The 22,121-nt window shown below is 39.7% G+C and overlaps 3 protein-coding genes across 4 annotated transcripts in view; 2 read left to right on the top strand and 1 right to left on the bottom strand.

Moving 5' to 3' along the window:
- Window positions 1–22,121, bottom strand: part of LOC135170067 (protein cueball) — a 165,494-nt gene that overhangs the window by 19,709 nt on the left and 123,664 nt on the right. The window lies entirely within an intron of this gene.
- On the top strand, window positions 56–7,630 carry LOC135170066 (uncharacterized). 2 transcript variants are annotated; one of them, XM_064135577.1, is made up of 7 exons: window positions 56–152; window positions 231–481; window positions 2,226–2,913; window positions 3,079–3,217; window positions 3,294–3,412; window positions 5,281–5,375; window positions 6,339–7,630. In XM_064135577.1, exons 2-7 carry the CDS (start codon window positions 459–461, stop codon window positions 7,108–7,110), a joined length of 1,836 nt encoding a protein of 611 aa, XP_063991647.1. In that variant the 5' UTR covers window positions 56–152; window positions 231–458; the 3' UTR covers window positions 7,111–7,630. The 2 variants fall into 2 exon arrangements, with proteins under 2 accessions (XP_063991647.1, XP_063991648.1); XM_064135578.1 differs by lacking the exons at window positions 56–152; window positions 231–481 and adding an exon at window positions 986–1,289.
- LOC135170068 (silk gland factor 1) lies at window positions 15,124–21,268 on the top strand. The gene has a single exon (XM_064135581.1). It carries the CDS (start codon window positions 17,440–17,442, stop codon window positions 18,913–18,915), a length of 1,476 nt encoding a protein of 491 aa, XP_063991651.1. The 5' UTR covers window positions 15,124–17,439; the 3' UTR covers window positions 18,916–21,268.

The raw sequence follows: 22,121 nt of genomic DNA, 5'->3' as shown, positions 1-22,121 counted from the left end.
TCGCGAATTAATTACTCTGCAATTCATTTCACTTTTTCATCGTTTGAAGGGCCCGCGCAAGAGGGCGCCTGTCCCGCGCAGGCGGCGCAGTACTTCCGCGCATCAGCCGACGCAGGCCGAGGCATTCCGAGTCGAACAGACGCCTCTGCCAGGTTCGTACCGCCTCCTCATTATTTCCAAAATATTTTCAATGGAGAATTGGGTGACGCTCAATTTGTTTATGCCCTTAGGGCACGGTTTTCAGTCCTCGGGGTATAAAATATCGTATGGTCCACGGCAGTCGCAGAAAACCTTGCGAGGGTCATGGATCAGACGGGATAAACAACAGACGTAGACCGAGACATCTCAAAGATTAATCATAAAAAATGGCGCCCAGAGGTGAAGGACAGATGAGCCGAAGATTTCACCGATTATGAGGGTTAGCAAAAGGAACTGAAAAGAAAATTGTCAAAGGTCTCATGGGCGACATAATCTTTGTAAGGTATGACCCTCAGAATATCCTAACAAGTTTTCCTATGATCAGTTATTTGACCTCAAAATTTCAGTTATGAGGATATTAATTAAAAAAAATCGAACTCTGTGATTTTCTTTAAACCTAAATTATTTAAATAATCACAGCTCGTTTATTCACATTTTCCAAAATGGGGATCAATGCTCTTTCGTTTGTCTTCATGAAAATTCAATCCAAACCGTTCTATTCATAAAAAACCGCCTTTTTCTCGGGTCCGAGGCGCCTTTTCGATTGGAGGCCCTTCCCATGTCCTTTTCTCCAACAATAAATTATTTATCTCGATCAATTGCCCCAAAAATCCACTAATTGTGGTTTCTAATCCCTCAAGACCCCCTCACCCCCCACAATTACCGTAAACCCTCAACAAAGGACGAGAATTAAAAAAATGTCGGCCATCTTGCGCAGAATCGGATGCGCAGGGAGTACCGTTCATCGGGATAATAATTCTAAATCACCGCGAACTCGTCGAATAACTTCATCTGTCATTATGTTAGGGACAATACAGTCCTGATGACATATTGCACATAATAACAGATGTGATTTTTAAGTCACGGTCATTCCCTCCTCTCCCCCCTCGCGGCGCTCGTGTTGTCCACAACAATGGCGGCGTTCGATCAACTCGGCTCTGACGTAGTTACCTAGGTCAAAGTTAAAAGACAACCTCATGCCGCGTTATTGTATTATTTTCACGTACCGATAGTAATTGGAGGCTATTGTGGTTTGGAGCAAGTGCCTTCGGGGTGTTAGTTTGCCATCGGCAGTCGATCATGAACGACAGGTGAGTCACGAGATATTCTTGTGTGGTTTTTTCCGGATCGGAGTGAGTTTACAGAGTCGATTGTTGAGATTGATTTAACAGTTTTGGTGAATAAAGGTTTGGAGTATCGATTTCTAAAATAGAATTGCCAGAGACGTGGAATTTTGATATGTGAAATATTGTGTTGAAAAATGGTTGTTTTTGAGCCTGAAATTCTCTTGATAACAAGTGGATTCTGGGGTGGAATGTCAAAATAAGTCTCTGGAGTTCAGTGAAGTGGGTACTAGAGCAAATATTATTACAAAAACTTTGCTATCTCTCTTCGATTCGGAAATGTTCCTCAAAAACCACTGAGAGATAACTCAACTTATCTCGTTGTCCCACTTCACTCCTAATTTCTCTTGGACCTTTTCGGATGATAATTTGGGAAATTCCCACTTTAGGTCTCTAAAGATATTAATGAGGATGAATTAACTTCAGTTGATGATTGAGGTCATATAATATTTATTAATTTATACAGAATTTGTATCAATAAATCAGACTGAACGTTTTGGTGAAATTTTGGGAAATAGAAAACAGATCGTTAGCTTTCAAAAAATACTGAGTGACGACATTTCGAAAATTATCAAGGGACTGCAGATGATAAGATATAGAAATAATAGGACCGGCCTAAGGCACACAATCTATCGATTCTTGCCTATTTTATTTTCCTGGACATTCCTGACAGCCTAGGGAATTACTGCAGGAATGTTGTTGTTCAGTATTAGTAATACAACCCGATCTGTTGGATATGAATTACTCGGTCATGAAGACTGGATAAACAATCAATAATGAGTCATTGATATACCATCACGTGAAAATTGAATAATGATCAATTAAATCGGTAGTAAATATTAGACATTTTCAAAATCCCCCTCTTCTACATAACCTCAGAGAAACTTGACCTTCAATCCGCAGATCCGAGCACATGAAGGTGGGAAGATTGGAGAGATCCTCTGGCCTCTCGAGAAAGCCAAAAAAGCGAATGAGCAAGAAACCTCAGAGTCCCAGAGTGGACTGGTGCCCTGAGGATCAGAACGATGGCTCTGAAGCATCAGTCCCACCACTGGACTACAGTGGAATGTTTTGGCAGCATCCAGGGGCCATTCCCCCTCACATGCAGCCCCACAATGGTCAGAGACTCTTCACAGCAATGTCAGACCCCAGTGTCTGCAGATACTCAGCCGTACCCATGGCCTACACCATGGAGCCAGTCTCCATGCCCCCCATGTATCCCCTGTACAGGCCTGTGCCCCAGCCCAACTACAGGCCCTTTCGGGGCAGGGGCCGGCGGAATATTCAACACCATCAGAATGCCCATGGGGTTGTCAATGGCTACTCGAGCCTCCAGGAGAACAGAACCAGCTACATGACACCTCATCTGTATCAGAATGGAGATTACACTTCTCTTCCACCGACTGCCAATAACGAGGGGAGGGAGCAGGGGGAAGAGATGAGCTCTGAGCACAGGAGGTACTCTGATCCTGGACTCGGCCCTCCTGAGTTGGAAAACTGCAGGAGTGATGAGTCTGATAGTGGGGAGAGTGAAAGCTCCATTGTCACTGTGGGGAAAAATAATAAACTGGTGCTCTCCCTGGTTGAACAGGTGATTATTATTGTTAATTAATTTTTTTAGGGAGCCCTGAGGGGTTTATTGGTCTTGAAGGATATCCAGGAAGTGTCTGATGTTTTTATCAGGCCAATTAATTGCTTTTCAACGATTCAATATCAAGTAATATCACTAATTCAATTTATTTACATTTGTTTGCAGATGACAAACTTGAGAGAATCGAATAGTCAAATGTTCAAAGAACTTCACGAGACCAAATTGTCCCTGGAAAACGTGAAAGCTGAGTTATCCAGGGTGAAACAGCAGGTATCTCTGGACTACCAACCAGGAATGCTATCAGGTAACAATTCACACCTTTCACCTCTCAATGATTTTTATTATTCAACCTCATGAATAAATTTAACTTTCATTCTCAGATATCATTGGCGAAATGAGACAGGCCAATAAAATCATGGAAGAGACCATGAATGCCAGAATATCAGCAATAATCGAGGAGAAGAATAATCAAAGGCTGTTGGAGCTCGAGGAGGTCAAGGTAAGCTTCATTAATATTTCATGCACGAACATTCAACACGATTACACTGACCATTACCTGATCCTGCAACATTCAATGGCATGTCTGCCATTCATACGAATGGATTACCAATGCCATAAAATCCTGTTCACGTCCTCGAGAGTACAAAAATTCTCGAAATATCGATCCTCACATTTCCCAAACGACGGCTATGCGAAAGGAAAAAATTGAGAGGTATGAAAATATGAAACAATTTCGTATCTCTACACCAACTTTTTGCGAAATTTCCGACCGAACTGCTCCCAAAAATGCGATAATACAAAAAAATTGATTGGCAATGTCAGGAGATCCTGATCGTATTCTCGAGAATACTAGACTACTCGGAATATTCTAGTTCGCACCTCCAAAAAGGCGGTTATTTGAAAGGAACAACTTGGGAGGTGTGGGAATGGAAAACAAAGGGATTTTTCATAGGGTTTTCGTGCCTGCAGGGCCCACTTGAGATCAATGAAAATGTTTACTCGGAATATTTCACTTCTATTTGATCAGGACTGTGGCCAGGTGATACCTCCTGGTCCCAGCGCGCATCTCTTGCGGATCGTATTGCTTTCAAATAAATGATTCTACATGCGGGGGAAATTATGTTGATTTTTTTTCAAGGGCTTGAAATATTTCGAGAGATTGCCCGACAACTGGGACAGTACCCATTTGTTGAATTTTTTTCACTCATTCATTAAGTCGTTATAGATATCTTTTAATGATCTACAACCATTCTCTCAGTTGCTAAACTTAAATTGTTGATTCAGTAAACCAAAAAAATCAGGTTTACACTCGTTAACATCAGACTTCTGGAGACTAGTTTGCACAAGAATTACTCAGTGCGAGGTAAATCTTCGTGCACCGAATTACTGATGAATTTCACGGCTATAGTTGACCACCTTCGAATGCAAAATATAACTGACATTGTACAAACGCAGGAGACGATAATGAATTCCCTCCTTGGTTCTTAGATTTTCTACTGACTTCCGAGGAGGTCTCTCCTTGTTTTATTTGTTCAGTGTATTTCTCGTGGCACTGTGACATCGATAAACGTTCTCATCCGTCAAACAAACTTGCCTGAGTACTTTTTACATTGATCGCTTCCAGGCTCTAGGAATAATCGATAATATTTCATTAAAAATTCACGAAAGAGAAAATCGAATTGAAAAGCTCAATTCATTTGGATTTTTTAAGGCATTTCTTTCAGTTTTTTTTTAGTCAGCAGAGTTTTCTATATAAATAATTTGCTGTAGACACTCCTGGATTCAAATGTTAAGATTTTCCGTTAAAAAAGTGGCTTTCGGTATCAATAAATAATTGAGAAGGAGTTACAGGATTTTTTGTTGGGAATCTGCTACAAAAATAAGTCTTCTTCACATTTTTTATTTTTCATATTAAAATAATTGTCATACAATGACTTATAAAGGGTCTGCGAGGGATTAGGAAAGCCCACGTTTGATCTGATTCCGGATGGATAGGGGCGTGTAGTCAAACTCGGTACAGAATAGGTGTAGTCGTGTAGGCACTCCAAGTGATTAGATTTCACATTGGGGAAATTCTCGTGAACATGAAGGGCGAGGGAACGAGAGGGAGACATTAGGTTTGAGGCACTTAGCGGCTGTCAGTCCCTCGACCTCCTTCCTCCAGTGATCTCGGGTTTCACTTCATCCATTAGCCTCATCAACCGTAGCAATGGCCGTCGTCGTCCTCCGTTAATTTCCTAATTGAACTTAACATTTTTCTCCTCCATCCTCGTCTTCATGACCAGACTGAAAAAAAATTATAATTATTCATTAGAATTAATATTCTCGTGGATGATTTTTTTTGTTTTTTATTGTCATCGCATGCAGGAGCGTCTTGCTAAAATAACTGAGGAAAAATCAGACGATGGTAAACGTATCGCTAAACTTGAAGAGGAAGTTGCACGTCTCACCATCAATGCAAAGTAAGTATTGCTATTTGCGGATGATTCGTTTGTGCTTGAAATTCAATGGGAAGTTTTGGCCAATTGTCATTAGTCTGATGGGACATATTTTTTTTTTGTTGTGAAATGGTCTGAGGAGGGAATGGGTTTGGGTAATAATTCCGGGGCGAAGGGGTGAAACGAGGTAAATTGAGTTGTCTCTGAGTTTTTGGGCAATACCTTCGAATTCAAGAGAAATAAAAAAATTCTTGGATTGTATTTTGTTAGATAATTCCTTAACTCAAAGGACTTAAGGACGTTAATTGGCTCATTTGTAAATCCAGGGACTAATTCGATTATATATGGAGTTTTTGTTAATTGTGATTAATTATGGAATCATTTTGGGAGCGAAAAACTGAAAGACAGTTTATCAGAAAATTTTTAAGACAATAGTTTTCGACCTTGTCTCGTCAATAACTGATTTGTGAAATGATTCCATAATTATAACCCCAAAATATGTCCAGTTGTTCTGTAATTTATATACGACGTGTGAATTCGATTGTTAATTTTCTTTTCGTTTGTGAATCTGTTGATTTTCTCCTCCAAAGTCTCTAAAAATTTTCACAATTTATTATTCATCTCTTTTCTCATCAAAGCGTCCACCAAAAAGTATATCTTCGACAGCGCTTGCACCTTCACATTCTGTACTTTCCCAGCTAGAGCTTCTCCTAGAAAAACTAGTCCACAGAGAAATTTTTTTTATTGAATTGCAAATTAAAACAAGTTTATAGTCGCTAAGTCGAGAAAAATGACCTCTGTCTCAGTAGATTGTCATTATCTTTTTGAAAAATTTTCATAACACTTCAATCTTGAAATGTAAATCTTGCAAATGTTTGAATCTAATAAACATCAATGGTTACTTTGAGATAAAAAAAATGTTTTCTCTGTGGATGATTAGCCCTTGGTAACGGTGGCTTAAAATGAAAATTTGGCTTTCGGTATTAGCAATGAGGGTCGTGAGATAGCAGCCTTCGAGGAGGAAACCCTGGCACTGCGCCGTGAACTCCAGGAAGCAAGATCCTCTCGTCATGTAGCTGAGAATTATGCAGCAAAGTGCGTAAACGATGCAATAATGCCATGTATCACGCCAGTAACATTTGACAACTCCTTAATAACCAGCACCCCCGTGCGTACCGATCTCCAACCATCCTCATCTGTCTCCTCATCCCCACCGAGTTCCCTGTCCCGATCCAACTCGTCGAGAATTCCCTCGGAGGAGACAAATTGGCAGTGGCAGAGGCCAACAGAGACAACTCCACCCAATGACAGTACGAAGAACGAAGACATGATGAGCTCTAGAAAAGAATCGATGCAGTCGTTGGAGCCAGATGAGAGAGAAGCACTGGACAAGTTGATTCATTATCACTTGGAGCGAAAACAGTCACTCCCTCAGGACATTAATTCACCAGAAATAAATCCAAGGGAAACTGTATCTCGATGCAACAGCGATTGCCTGGAGAAATCAAAAGCCTTCAGACATCGCTCGTCACTCGCCAACACCTCCAGCTGCTCATCCTCAGAGTCTGATCCGGAGAGATCCACCAAGTGCATCAGCAAAGCCAAACCGAGACGAAAGAGAGGACTCAGTGATATTCCAGATGTTGTCTTCGTTACTGGGGAACCACTGGTACCTAAAGACCTGTGCTCGACGAGAATCCTGACCTCCAGAGTCCTGACAGCACCTTCACGCGCCACTTATACCACCGCCTACATCTAGGTTACGTACGGGGTCGTCACAATGCGATTTTTTTTTGCTGTCACGATATTCGGGGCTTGGGGCTGAGGATTATTCTGTACAGATTTTTCGGGATTTGTGGAGAGATTTTGTGCATCATCGGGGGTAGATTGGGCTCATCAGCTTTCGCTTTTCACAGACATTCATTCACTGTATCCCTTCCTGTAGCTTCCGGGTTGCACTTGGGAAACGGTTTGGGGACGTAGATATTGTAGGTACTTTGCATGATTTTTCTGTCGTTTGGAGCAGTGGGGAACAGGAGAATTTGTTGGGGTATTTGATCGAAAAATATCAGAAAATGTTTCAAATTGTTTACAAAAAAAAATTCAACAATATAAATAATCTTTCACATCGTCTTCTGTTCCCCAACAATTTTTCTCCGCTACCCAGTTGCCAGCTTAGACCCCCTCCTCCTCGAAAAATGCGTCTTCTCAATTTGAAATACTGAAAAAAAAATCTGTCTAACTCACTCTGAATTTTTTTCCTCGAATTCAATAATTCACGAAAGCAGTGAATCGACGAATTCGTCCACAACTAGTTGGCAGCATGGCTTTGCCCTGAACTATCCGCTTAGCCTGCTTCTAAAGAATATCTTTAAAACGTTTCTTTCGATCGGTTAGACGTGGAATGGAAGGAGAGGGAAAGAACGTAACCGGAAACGTGATTTATCAGACTGGAGAAACTGGTGGACATCTTGCGTAAAAAGATGAATGGCTCGAGCAACGAGGAGACTGCTGCTGATATCAGGAAACTTGTCTCTGAACCGTTGAAGCCCGAGGATGGTCTTGAGGAGGACCAGAGCGATGAACACCAGGAGGACGATGATTTCGATGATCTCAGACATGAGTCCACCCTCAATAATATCAGTCTCATGGGACCGGTTACAGACCTTTAACAATTTTTCTTTATTTATTGAGCTACAGTAGACGAAATTGAATTCAGAATTTTTAAAGCGTTCACCGGTTGAATCGAATAGTTGACTTGTATTTTTGGTTGACATTTTTATTGACAAGAGACAGATCGATTGATCTCGGTATTTCATTTAGGGACTTGAATCAGTTTGATTTATGATTTTTAGACATTTAATTGTTGATTTCTTCAGGTTTTCAGTATTTGAAGTGCTTCGATGATTGGATGAAGAGTTTTATTCATTTTTGAATCGTTTAATTCAGAAATTATGGAGAACTGTTGAAATAATGAATATTTTATCCGACGTTTGAGAAATAAAAAAATGAATGAATGACAAAAAACTTGACTTGTATTGCTGTTACAAATTTTGAATCGATTCATTCAAAAATTTCCCATTTTTGACAGACAAAAACAATCATTCTGAAGAAAATTCATTTGGACTTTGAGCTCCTCAAATTTAAAAGATCCTTAAACAAATTAGAATTGAATGTGTGCTAATGAGACGTTTCTCTTAACGGTGCACTTTCAATGTTGATTATTTGAATTGAATTATTCACTTTGAATAATTGTTTCATCAATTTTTAATCCACTCATCGTTCATTATACCCCGAATTCAATCGCCCGATAATTTATTCATTCATGACAATCGTCAGAATAATTAGCATTCAATTCATCTCTTGAGGGTTTACAAAAATTGATTGAGCAAATAATAATTTAATTTACATAATTCAATTTGCTGTCACGATGCTTTATTCATCTGTGACGATAGGAAGTGCATAAAAAATTCTTCAAGAATTAAATGCTACAATTTCAGTCGATACTTCACCTCAAATAATTATTCCCATCGATTTTTAATTAATCCCCTCATTCACTGACAAACCATTCAACCCTCGAGGACTTGAAAAAATACTTTATTATTTTATTTTCATTAATTCTGTATGAAGACAATTACGATAATGAAATTTATCATTCGGTTCCCGTGTCTGAAGAGCTTTATTCAATAATTCACCATAACTGGTTTTTAGTAGTTTCAATCCCTTATAATCAAATTCATTTTAATCAATTGCCCGAAAAAATAATAATCAATTTTCATTGTTGAATTAATTTCCAAAAGCTTGTGTTTATCGTTGAGTGTGTGATGCATCTTGAATAGAGGAGGCATGTGGCATGAAAATTAAACTCTTGAATCAACGAACTGTACAGAATTATCAGCACTCGAGCTAGAGTTTTCATGATTAGAGCCAAATATTTAAATAAATATTTAATAGTACGAGACGTGTGAACTTAAACGTCCGCTGGATTTAACTGTAATTTATTTATCCACTAGAGTGCGGCTCAATGCTAAGGCCTTGGAATACTTTTATCATTGTTAACAATAATATTTAAACCATATTTTTCGTAATATAAAATTGTATATTCTCATTGGGAGTTGTGCATCGGGTTATACCTCGCTGAATTGTATACGTAAATGGCTGATCTAACTGATCGAATCTCAAGGAATTCAATATTTTTAACATCGAATTTTTTCATCGCGGAGAGATTATTATAATCAATTTATTATTAATAGAAACTTTATCATTGACTCGTATCAACTGCGATTTTATAAGCGACTTAATAGACGTGTAACGAATATATTTAATGTAATATATTGAATAATAATGGGATAGAACGATGATCGAAGTCAAATGAACATTCGCTGCTTGGAAATGGAAATTTTGAATATTTTTTTAGGATAAAAAATGTATTAACTAAAAATATTGGGGACAAGTTACTGTGTGATGAAGTTATTTATTTTTTTCGTGCAAATATTCGTTTGGCTTCGACGATTTCTGGGGGATGGGATGAATATGAAGCAGAATTTCTTGTAGAATCTCCAAGTGCCATTAAGGAAATAGCTCACCAGTGAGTGGCCACACGAATTATATTTATAAGAATGTGAGAGCCCTTGGTCGAAAAAAAACCACAAAAATGCGGAGTAAACTGCGTCGTAAATTCTCCGGGGGGTTGAGAGACTTGTTCGAGCTGGAGATGAAGTCGCTGTCACCTCGAATTTTCGAGTACTTTTTTAACTAATTTTTTTTCAACTAATAATGAGTTCTGGTGAAGCAAAAAATTTTTTTAAAAGTATTTTCCAAATTTTTTCACTCCTTTTCGGCTGAAAATTCACGGGGCAAAATTTTCTCCGCATTTTGGAGGTTTTTCTTACAGTCGAGGTCTCTCGATGTGGTAGAGCCCATGGAACAATAATCGTAGAAGAAACTATAGTTTTTGATAATTCCACTACTCAGTACGTAAATTTGTCATTCCGAGGACTTGTAAATACACCAATAGACGAGCATATTGTACTTGAAAATAATTTTAATAAAATTATTATATAGATATTGATTATTTGTGTTAGTTCACAGGCGTGACCGCCATTTTGTGAGGGAATCTGGATAATTTCGAAAATTTTTATTGAACCGGCAGATGATCCCATCGTTCTTGAACATAATTTTAATTAAATGATTGGAGTTTTGTCGATTACTCATATGTTTACATAGTTTACAGATGTGATTATCGCTGGAATTCACCACCTCTTTCCCTCGTAGGGAAATATTTTCTTAGATGTCTTCTCGATTTCTGAGGTAATGGGAGAGATAGTGCTTGTTACCCTATATAACTTTGTTATTCTTGCGTATGGAGCTGTGTTGTTACTCCATGTTCAGCATCCCACGAAGCTCAAACGGTGGAATGGGAAAATTGCGAGTGCGTTAAATCGATAAAATGGATAATTCCGAAGTATCGGAAGACAAGCGACTGAGATCGTCTCATTTATTTCGCTGTGAAATCGACGGTCAGTCGATTTGTAAATTAATTTTGAGCGATTTAGCCGGAGCTGGGAACCGAGGTATGTAATATCGAATTGATGTCATGCTGGTGAGCTCCACCAACACGAGGAGAACCACTGGACTTTGATGTTGACATAATCGACCCTGTGACGAGACACCCTCGAGTCGTTGGATTCAACGGCGTCTTTCACTTGCAACATAATTTGCGAATAAATATCCCGTGCGTTGATCCACCGGGGTAACACACCCTTGAGAAAATGTTCACTCTGACCACCGGAAAAGTCCTTTTATGATCTCGATGTTTATCCCGGTTTCGGTTTTTTCATCTTTTATTTGAGGTAGACCGACGCAAAGCCCACCGCCACCATAAAATGATAATTATTTTATGGTGGGCGGAGGAACTTGAAAAATGAAGTTGTAAACTTGATTTTCGGTGCATTATCCCCAGCAGTCATTCGTAAAAATTGAATTTCATCCTTTCAGTTTTCGTTTTCAATTGAAAATTCACTAATTTTCGTGGACAAATGAGATAAATCGATAAAAGAATTTTTAAATTTTTATCTCACGAAAAGGAATAAACTTTCGTGATTGTTAGTGGTAATTGAAAACTATCAACAAACCCAGCGCACAATAATTGTTATTAATTTTTAATTCAATGAAATGAGGGGAATTTTATAGTTATTATTTATATTCGATAATTGAAAATGAATCGAGAGATAAATATAATAATTCTCATGGGTTTTTTATTCCTCATTGCGTGGAACGAATGAAAATCCCTCATTATTATTGGCGATTGGTAATTAATGACAAATCGAGATATGAAATTACAATGGAATTTTTCATTCCCCATTTCCTAATTGTGGACTAATTAATTAATTCCGATTGGCAGTTTTGTAATTACATTATAATGTACAACACGTTCAATAATTCATCCTTCAATTTGCCACCCCCTCAAACCCTCATATTCCCTCGTCAATTATTATTTCCACTCGTTTCCGGTTGAAATTTCCATTGCGTCGCTGGTTGCGCCGGAACGACCGATCGATATGCATATATTCATGCAGTTACATACCCGTGAAGAGCCAAAAACCATTGGGGGTGGATTTTTTTTACCCCCCTACTGTTGGATAATTGAAACGTGCCTACGGGAATCCGTCGAGTCATAGGTGGAAAAAGAATGATTAAAATTAACTTTGAGGGGGAGAGGGTGAGCTGGGGAAATCGCTGCTAATTTTCGATTAATTTGATCGCGACTCATCCAACACCTGCACTTCATTTCCTATGTGCGACTGTCAGTGGTATTTTTTTTTTATTTCTTCTCCTACAGAAACAACAAATTAATGTCCTTTTCCGGTTTAAAGGTGTCCTTTCGGGGGTTAATTAGGGTTGAAACTGATGAGTAATTAAATTCAAGATTAAACTTCCCTTCAAATTGAATTCAAGATTTTTGCTGAAGCAAAAAATTTGACGTTCGTTTGACAATTTTCACCGTCAATTTATCCCAAATTTCGAAATGAAAACGCCTCGTTATTTACTTGTAGCGGACGGTAGAATATATATTTTTAATTACTCCCCGTATAATTAATGGAGCTGCAACATAATTAAAAATTAAATTTGAAAAAATTCCATAATTATGACGAAGCGCCGTCATCGCGCCATGGGCGACCCTTGTTCCGAGATTAAGCCGATGACTCGTTGAGGTTGTGGCGTGGAAATTTCCAAAAAGATATGGAAAATGAATTACGCTGAGGATTTACGAGGTGAGTAAGTGGGCCATTGGCACTTGTCAACAACTAGCCTCATAAAATTGTCAATGGGATGTCGCTGTGGGGCGCCTCATGGGGGCGTTTCTACGGGAGTCCAACAAGTCACCTTTAATTTTGACTCATCCTGATTTACAACTTGTTTACAGCCACCGCAAACACGAAAAAACTTGTGTGAAATGACTCACTCGAGCGGCCGAAAAATAATTTTCACGTGAGAATGTACTGCACCAGCTCATCCCCCATTGTTTTCTTTGTGGGAATAAAAAAAATAAATCGATCAGTGGGGAGGGGTGAAGAGAGGGGGCGGGGGTGGCTTGAGTGTGAAACTGGAGTCTATTATTTTTACGTTCGAAAGCGATGACGGAGGGTGGAGGGCTCTGAGATAGACGTACCCGGGGGGTTGCAAATCTGGGAAAAGTACGCTGAGGCACGCGTAACGTGCCCTGGACCGTCTGCGACGCTTCTGCCTTGATAAAGCACACTCGAGTTTTTTTTTTCTTTTTGGGGGAAATTTACCGCTGCAGAGACGTGACATATTTCGACATTTTCATTACTTCCTTTGAGACGTTAATGCACCCGACAGAAATCATTCCAAATAAAAAACAATGAGCGTCTCATTAAAGGGGGATAATTCTTAATTTAATTATTTTCTGGACTTAAATTGATTAATTCAATATGTTCACAATTTATATCTGTTATTAATTAGGTCATTTACACTTTGTCGGGGGCGAGAATCGAGGTGCAAAATGGAGTCTATAATTTTTTATTTGAGAGTAAAAAGTGAACTATACCTTTAAACTACCTGATATTAAATAATTATTGGGTTAAAAGATTATCTATAATTGTTACATTAACTTCAGCTAAACGAGCATATTATAATTATCGCACAACAATGACCCGGATTTTCCGAATAATACTTATTCAATTGTACTCGCATCTCCGAGTGTGCTTATCCCTAATTAGTCCATCAACGACCAGCGTGAAAATGTCCTCGTCATTATTACAATGCGACATCATCCAATTTCCTCGACTTAATCTTAAAAATTCGGATTATATCACACGGCAGAGACTAATCCTCCGTAAACCAGGTCCCAAACTACGGGGATGAGAAAAATCGCTGGTCCGAGCTTTTCCCTAGTCTTTTTCGCTGGACAATGCCCAGGGGCCCGAGTGCCCCAATGACCTCTTTCTTTGCCCTGACGTTAAATGCACCCGCTTTATTCCTTCACGCAAATGTTTTGACAGTCGTATTATAAAGTCAAGAGATTGTCTTCGGATGGTTTCTTGTACCTCCCCCGGAGAAACGGATTTTTGAGTTTCAAAAAATGTTTCGTGCGCTTTCTGGGATCATCCAACTTGTTCTTTGTGTCAAACACATCGGGATTTTTCCAATAAAAACAGATTAATCCATTCTGATTGATTCTGTACTGGGGAAAATATAAAAAAAATGTTTTTATTCGCATCGCGTACGTGTCGGGAGTTTTTTTTTTTTGTCCCTTTGAAAGCCCCATCGGCGTCGCGCGGCTGCCCTAGGAAAACAACTCGAGGGTCCACTCGAGACGTGAAAACGTACCTGTCGCACACGATTACCGAAAAAGGTTCACGTTTTTCACGTTCACTGCTTTGAAAATAAAAGCTCAGGCTGGATTTGTTATTTCTGCGTTTCAAACAACAGTAAATTGGGGAATTTTCCCTGGTTTGAATATTTGGAGTCAATTTTTTGGGGAAAATCGGCCGAACGGGGCTCTTGGTCACGAACATGTAGATTTTCATGAAAATATTGAGGCGACATTATTTTTCCTACACGAAGAAAAAATTAACAGAAATTACCGTACCTTCGATGGAAAATTATCTAATTTTTGGGGAATTTTTCAACTGAATAATTCTGGGTACGATGTACTCTGATGGAACATTAGGGTCATTGTTATTTAAAATTTATCTCTGTGTAGAGGAAATTTGCGAGATGACTTGAGAATATCACTGCGTCATCCGAAAGATCAAAGAAAATCGAAAAAACACGTCAGCCAGAGACTAATAAAAATAGAAACCTCTTCATAGCTGAGTGTGTGCGTAGTTATCACCGGTGTTAATGTATACGAAGTGGTCACCGGCCCACCCACGTCGAGGCCTCTGCCAGGTACATAAAAGAGTTTTCCGAAGGGGCCCGTCCCCGTCCCTCGCACAGAAAAAAATATATAATTTTGCCAATCATATGTCTTTGGGGTAGTCAAGTGTCCGAAATTCAGTTTCAAAAATTGATTTTCTTATGCAGAATTATATTTTTGGCTCAGTGCCGTCTCATAAAAATCAGAAAATTCATTTGTATTGAAAACAATATTTCCGCCAGGCTATATATCATTCAAACCACTTAGTAAATCTACTAATGATGAACTCCATTTAATTATTGTAGTCCAAATCACCTGTCCCATTCATTATCACAGACCACTCAAAAGCAAACACTCACACCTCAAATTGAATTGTCAAAAGCTCAGATTTACCGGAGATAACCGGCAATCTTCGGTAAACAATAAATCGTCGTTTAATCGCCGGCATATCGAGCAACGATCGTAAGAAAATAAACCAATCAGATTTCAAATAATAAATTCAATCGATCTGAGATGAAGTGTAAAGACAACTGTCTCCTTCGGTAAAAAATACACACGAATTCCGCAAACCAAACTCATTAATTATTTTGTTAAAAAATTTCATTCCAAAGATTTTTCAAAAATCACGCGAAAATCCCTCTGAAAAATATCGAAACTTTTTCTCAAATTTTTCGATTGATTTTTGTAATCGATGAACGATCTGACTCACACTTTTTACCGATCCTCTTCGTATTGTTTTCTCCCTGGTCGATGTAAAAATCATCTGCTACTTTTATTTCCCTTTTTGAGGGCCCGCGGGCGGGCAGTACAAACCCCCAGGGTTGTTAATTCCCTTTCATGGATGTGGGGTTGGTGCTAATTCAGCGGCTCGTCAGACATTCATTTCCGGGCTTCTCGGTTTTATGGCATCATGTCCAGGCGCCTAGTACGTCGGGTCAATTACTCTCGTGCCCATCGATAACGGACGGAAAAAAAAAATGAAATAAAACCCGTCAGGTATTCCCCAAAAATTCCCCACTTAAATGTGTTCGCATCTCCCTGTCTGCCCTGAGGATTTATATTGATGAGATGTAAAAAAAAAACAAGAGGATTATCCACTGTGTTTACAGCTTTGAAAACCGCAAAATTGATATTTGAAAATCGCCATTACGTATTTTTGGAATAATCCCTGTCATAAATAACATGTAGAACTGTCAAGTGTTGCCGAACTCGTGCGGAACTCGGGGTAAATGGAAGGATAAACCCTCTCGTATCTTCAGCTCGCAAATAAAATTTCCAGACGTTGAAAAAAAAAAAAAGAAAAAATCGTCACATTTCCTCTATGAGCATGCGACCCGTCGCAAGTTTAATTCCGGGGCACTCTGGGAAGAATAATGTACAATTAAGCCTTAATGTCGAGTACATCGCACTCACCTTGCTCCTTATCTCCATTTTTCCTCATTCCTCGTCACAATCACGTGCCCCGAGCACCGAGATCCCTCCGTCGGCGGAGATCAATGCAATCACATGTTTAAATCTCGAAAAAAAAACATCCTCCTGCGTGTCCGCCCCCCGTGAAAGTCGAAGCAACGTCCTCTTGTCTTTATCTCTTAACCTCACCAGTCCTCGACTCCATCACGAAAGGACTTCTCCGTTGCCTGCGAAACCGCCTCGACAAATCAACCTGCGTTTTATAATTTTTCTCCCTCAAGACTCCGCAATAGTTTCACTCGCGTAATCACAATTTTTCGAAGACATCTCAATTTTTTTGAATTATCACGATGGTTCACACGCGGTGTCAGTTGACATGACGTTGAAGACGTCGGGTAAAACGGTGGCGAAATTACGCAAGCGGACCGTAGGGTTTTTGGCGCGCAAGGCGTGTTGAGGGATTCCCCCTGATTGCGCGCGCACCGCCCGTAGACCGTGAGCATTAACCTAATAATGCGCGAGTGAGTGAGACAGCGAAGTCTTGGACAACAGATGTACCTTTTGAGGGTGCATTAAGGGCGTGCGGAGTGAGCGTATGTGTTCGACGCTCTCTCCCTGGTTCCGCCTCGCAGTCACCCTGATTCGTAGAAAGTCCCCCGTGCCGCGATTATTGCGCTGTCAATTGGTTGCGAGTTGCGCACGGGGCGGTTTCACCGCGTCGCAACAGACGCTCGATTGTCGATGTGGTGGGGATTGTTTGAACAAGACTCGGTGGCTCAAGAGTACCGGAGTACACTCGCTAACCGGCCTCCATCCACACTAGACAGAGTGAGTGAGTGAGAAAAGGGGCGCACGCCTCACAAACAGCCGCAAATAACAACTGCGGTACCCTTACATGTGTTATATAGTTGTTGTTGGAACAACAATTACCCCTATCGGGTGCTGCGTCATTGAGTACTGGTTGCGCCTGTGACACCGAGACATTGTTTTCCGAGTTTACCAGTGATACTGTATCCGTGAAGAGGACATTTTGTGTGTTGTTTGTGAATTATTGGTTTTTTTGTTCATTCGGTCAAGTTCAGTCCGCCAATTTTCCAGACGAACAGAGTGATCTGGTGGAGGATTGGCGTAGACTGCCAGGACCAGACTGACTTGGACCTTGGGAGTGCGACATGAATGTTGACCAGTGGAAGTGATGTTGTATCAAAGTGGATTTGTCTGTTGAACAGATGCTGTCATTTTGACGGAGTGAAATCATTTTGCGAAGCTAGTGATACAAGCAAATTGTTATAAATGACAATGCTCCAGTCGCAGAAGCTGTACAGCGAGGCTGGCAGCCTCGGTGGGGCTATGACATCAGCAGCAATGTCGAGTATGGGAAGTATGGCACCGACATACAGTTCGATAAATTCAATGGGATGTGTATCAATGGGCATGTCAATGGGTGTTGGTGTTGGGCCCAGTTGTAGTCCCCAGAGTTCAAGCCTTCAGGCTGGCTTTAATATGGGAACTATGAGTTCAATGGGAATGGGGGGAATGGGGGGTGGTGGTATGGGTGGGTATGGTGGTTCAGCAATGGGTGGTGGAAGCGCCTGTATGAGTGCCGTCGGATATCCTTCGATAACGGCGGGTGGTGCTGGTGGAGTTAGGAGTGATCCTTTATCACTCACCGAGCCAGATTCCCCAAATTCAGCACTGCAGAGGGCCAGGAATGATAAATCCTACAGGAGAAATTACACCCATGCGAAGCCACCATATTCTTATATAAGTCTGATCACAATGGCGATACAGAATGCACCGACGAAGATGCTGACGCTGTCCGAGATATATCAATTCATCATGGACCTTTTTCCCTTCTACAGAACGAATCAGCAGCGCTGGCAGAATTCTATAAGACATTCGTTGAGCTTCAACGACTGCTTTGTCAAGGTACCGAGAACACCAGACAAGCCGGGCAAAGGATCCTTCTGGACCCTTCATCCAGAGAGTGGAAATATGTTTGAGAATGGGTGCTATCTCCGCCGGCAGAAGAGATTCAAGGATGAGAAGAAGGAGCATCAGAGGCAATCAACTAAGACCCAGAATCCACACTCGGGTCATCATGGTCCTGGCCACACAAGTCCCAACTCTCACGATCTTGGCCACGGGAAGAAGACACCGTCGCTTCATCACAGTGTTCAACAGCCCGACGATAAAGATCTTCATTCCCTCGTGTCGTCTCATCATCATCATGCGACGGGACTTCATCAGCATCACGCGTTGAAGAGCGATACAACGGATATTGGTGGATTGCTTGGACCTGATCTGGGAGCTGCGCACGATGAACTTGCTGCTATGGTTGGTCGGAGTCTTCATCCACATCTGTTGACAGATCCTGCGGCCCTTCATCATGGCATGGCCGGGAGTCTGAAGCAGGAGCCACCGTACACCGCTGCCAGCCATCCCTTCAGCATCACGAGGCTATTACCTGGTGAGACAGCAGCAACATCACCAGGTGCACAAGACAGAAAACATCCCGATCTCAAAATGTATGAGCTTCATCAGAGTTACGCGAACTACGGCTCACCCCATCATCCTCATCCACATTCGGCTGGTCCAAATCATCATCATCATAATGGAATGCATTCGGGTGGAAATCCGGGAACAATGCACAACATGACCAATCACCATCAGGATTATTATCAAAGTCCACTTCATCATTATTCAACGAGTGTCACGAGCTCCAGCAGTGTACCACCACCTCCACCAGCGTCGGCTGCTGGCTTGTGACATCACGCCACTCATCCGTATGCTCTTGCCTGAGTTACTGCAGCTGCGGTACATCAAGCCGCAAGCATCAATGACGATGACAGAACGAGGTCTAACGCACTTGTTCGTAATGATCATCAAACTGTCAGCTGGCATGTTATCGCTGATGTCGAGGATCCGGATGAGGAGGATGATGATGAACACGAGCATGGATCTTACCAACGGGTTTAGGGGAACGACGGAATGATTGGTGATCAGTGGAATGAATTTTTGAGATGTAAAGGGGCTGGAGTTTCTTGAGTTTAAGGCTGCAAGGTGACCTTGAAAAGGCAAGGATATTTCACAGAAGGTTGAATGCTTATTAGCTGATTTGTCTCGGTAGTTTTCAAGATATTGTCAAGTCCCATTTGGTCAGATGAAAGGGGCCTCGTCTTTATCTTGGAAATTTCTGAGATCAAGAGACCACTTCTTTCGCGTGGAATTCCTGACTTTTCTGTTGGATGTTTGTTATCTTTGAGTAGTTATTTGAGACAGTCATTTTACGATGTCACTATCATTCCAAATTAATATCGATGATCAAGATCATCGCCCTGCTCTCAACGAGTTTAAACTATTGGCGAAGTGATTGGTGATCAGTGGAGTTAATTGTTATGATGGAGAAGATGAAAAGACAATGATCAATCGCAGAAAATAACATACAATTGATTTAGTCTGCCTCAGCAGTCTTCCACCTACCGTAAAGATCAATTTTTTAATAAAATTGATCTAATTGCCATCAGTTGTTTATTTTGGCGTGAAATTATTGTCTATTCAATGGAAAGAGTTGTCATCTTCGATCTACTTTTTATTCCTGTGTGATAGCGTAATGAATATCAAACAATTCGCAAAGTCACGATTGTTCTCAATTAACAAAGTGCATTCGTCAATGTCTCGATCTGTCAAGTGTCACTCGGGAGTACGATATTTCGGTGGACATAATTAACCATCAATTCCCTGTGATTATATTGAATTTATCCACAACGATATTTATTTGAATATTCAAGAGAATCTTCTAGGCACGAGTTTCATAAATTTTCGGCCAACACTCGTCATCCTGATATCTCATATCGGATTCAGAGATTGTTGGAGATAGCAGTCATGAGCAATTCACCTTATCAGTGCTCTTTTTTCTTTGACGCACTAACGTCTGAATGAATTCAGAATTATTCCTTTGTACTTGGGAATTTTGTTTGAATCACGCAGCTGAAATTAGCGGAATATTTGCAGTAAAAAATTCGGGTTCAGGATTTCTTGGTAATTTGAGGGTCCAAATCAAATGGTTTGCTAATTTTCGTTTCATTTTTGAATCATTGGCACACGGAGAGAATTTTTTTTCGAAAAATTCTGATACGAGGACCGGAAAAAATCCCAGTCTAGTAATGCGAAGGTATATTTGACATATTCCCAGTTCCAGCACTGGAATTTTTTCCTGATAACGGGAACTTTTCTCGGAAATTATTATTCGTAAATTCGCAACCTCGAAAAATCTTGGTTTTCCGTCCGGAATTTTTACTCTCGACAGCGAGAGCGAATTATCATTTTAATATGAGCAATAAATCGGTGCTCGAAGACTTGCGGTCGTAAATAGATGTTTTAAACTAAAAAATTAAAAGCGAAAATTGTGATAATTATTCGTGAGAAAGGAAAATACCCACAGAATGAGTATGAACGTTTCGTTTACTATTAAATCATAAATCATAAGATAGTGAGTGTGGATGATGCTCCCAATGTTGCCAAGGGCGACGTCCAAATGTTTTTTTGTATTATAAAAATGAAAAATGTAGATAGTCGCACAACGTAACGTGTATAATGTACATTACTATTGTATGTTACGAAGAGTTATATAAATATTATAAATAAAATATATATAGAATATAAATATATAAATAAATGGAACCTTAAAGCAAACTGATAACTATATTAGGCGTAATGAATAGATGAGTGGAGGAAGTTTGGTGAATTCTGGGGTTACTCAGCCACTAAAATCATAAAATTGATAATCAAATTGACTATTTAACAATCAAAAGAATCTGAGGCTGAGTTTGGCCTGCGGAATTCCCGGAGTTGCTCCATAAATTGTAAATATAATGACTATCGACTATAATTAAACAGAGGCCATTGTCATTATTATTGTCACATCGAATGGATTGTCCACTGAACTCACCCACCTGTTCTTCTATTAGTTCATCAATATTTTTTTGTTAACTCAATGCAACAAATGGAGATATCTGAAATGCCACACAGGAGATGATGTACATGTTTTAAAAATAAACCCACGTATTTCTACGAATATTTTATCGTGCCTTATTAATTCATTTCATTAAATATCCCATCATCTGTTTATTTTGAAAATTTTACGTATTTTTGAATTTGGCTCTTATGTTTTACATAATGTGGGCTTCATGAAGCCAGTGACACTTTAGAAATGGGATGGGAGCGACGGAAGTCACAGGGAAGTATTAATTGTTTTAATAGTCTGAATAATAATAAAAACTGAACTCATTTATTTACGTTATCATTGTCAGTTATTTTTTATTCGTGCGTTATCTTTTTTGCGAATTCAATGACAAATACGGACGTCTAAAATGTCGACAGATCGCGTACGTGTTTTGAAAATGAAGTTACATATTTTAATGAATATTTTATTATGTGTCATTTAATTTAATTTCAGTTCGCATGAAGTGATCGTAAATGAAGCAATTAGAATTTTTAAAATTTTTGTTTTAAACCGCTAAATAAATTCACAATATTAATTAATACTTTTCTTATTGATTTGGAAATTAATTTCCGTCATAAAGTAATGAATTAGTAAAAAAAAGTGCAAGCGAGCACAGCGGCCAACATTGACTTAAAAATGTCAATTGATCGAATAAACATTCACGAACAATATTATTTCTCCGTATCATGAGTTTCATGATTTGGAAGTTCATAATTTATTGTTGAATATATAAACATTAAATTGCTCCTCACTAATTTCATTCATTCTGCTGCAGTAATGCGTATTTCGATAATCAATATGAGATATTCGTTCAATTGATTTAAAGAAATAATCAAACATTTAATTAATCACTTGCCTGCTCTAAAAATCCTGCTCTCGATACTAAATATTCAATATTACCGATTCATTCAATCAACTCAGATGGAAAAAAATTGTTTTTAATATTCCCTCCCCCTATCAGCATCATCCC

This window comes from Diachasmimorpha longicaudata, chromosome 16 (assembly GCF_034640455.1).
Source record: "Diachasmimorpha longicaudata isolate KC_UGA_2023 chromosome 16, iyDiaLong2, whole genome shotgun sequence".
NCBI lineage: Eukaryota > Metazoa > Arthropoda > Insecta > Hymenoptera > Braconidae > Diachasmimorpha > Diachasmimorpha longicaudata.
Note: the sequence above shows the minus strand (reverse complement) of the source record. Positions and strands in the feature narration are given on the sequence as shown.

Coding starts and splice junctions, on each gene's coding strand:
- LOC135170066 (XM_064135577.1), top strand. CDS start 459: ATGGGCGACATAATCTTTGTAAG. Junction 2,914..3,078: donor TGCTCTCCCTGGTTGAACAG/GTGATTATTATT, acceptor ATTTGTTTGCAG/ATGACAAACTTGAGAGAATC. Junction 5,376..6,338: donor CGTCTCACCATCAATGCAAA/GTAAGTATTGCT, acceptor TTTCGGTATTAG/CAATGAGGGTCGTGAGATAG.
- LOC135170068 (XM_064135581.1), top strand. CDS start 17,440: ATGACAATGCTCCAGTCGCAGAAGCTGTACAGCGAGGCTGGCAGCCTC.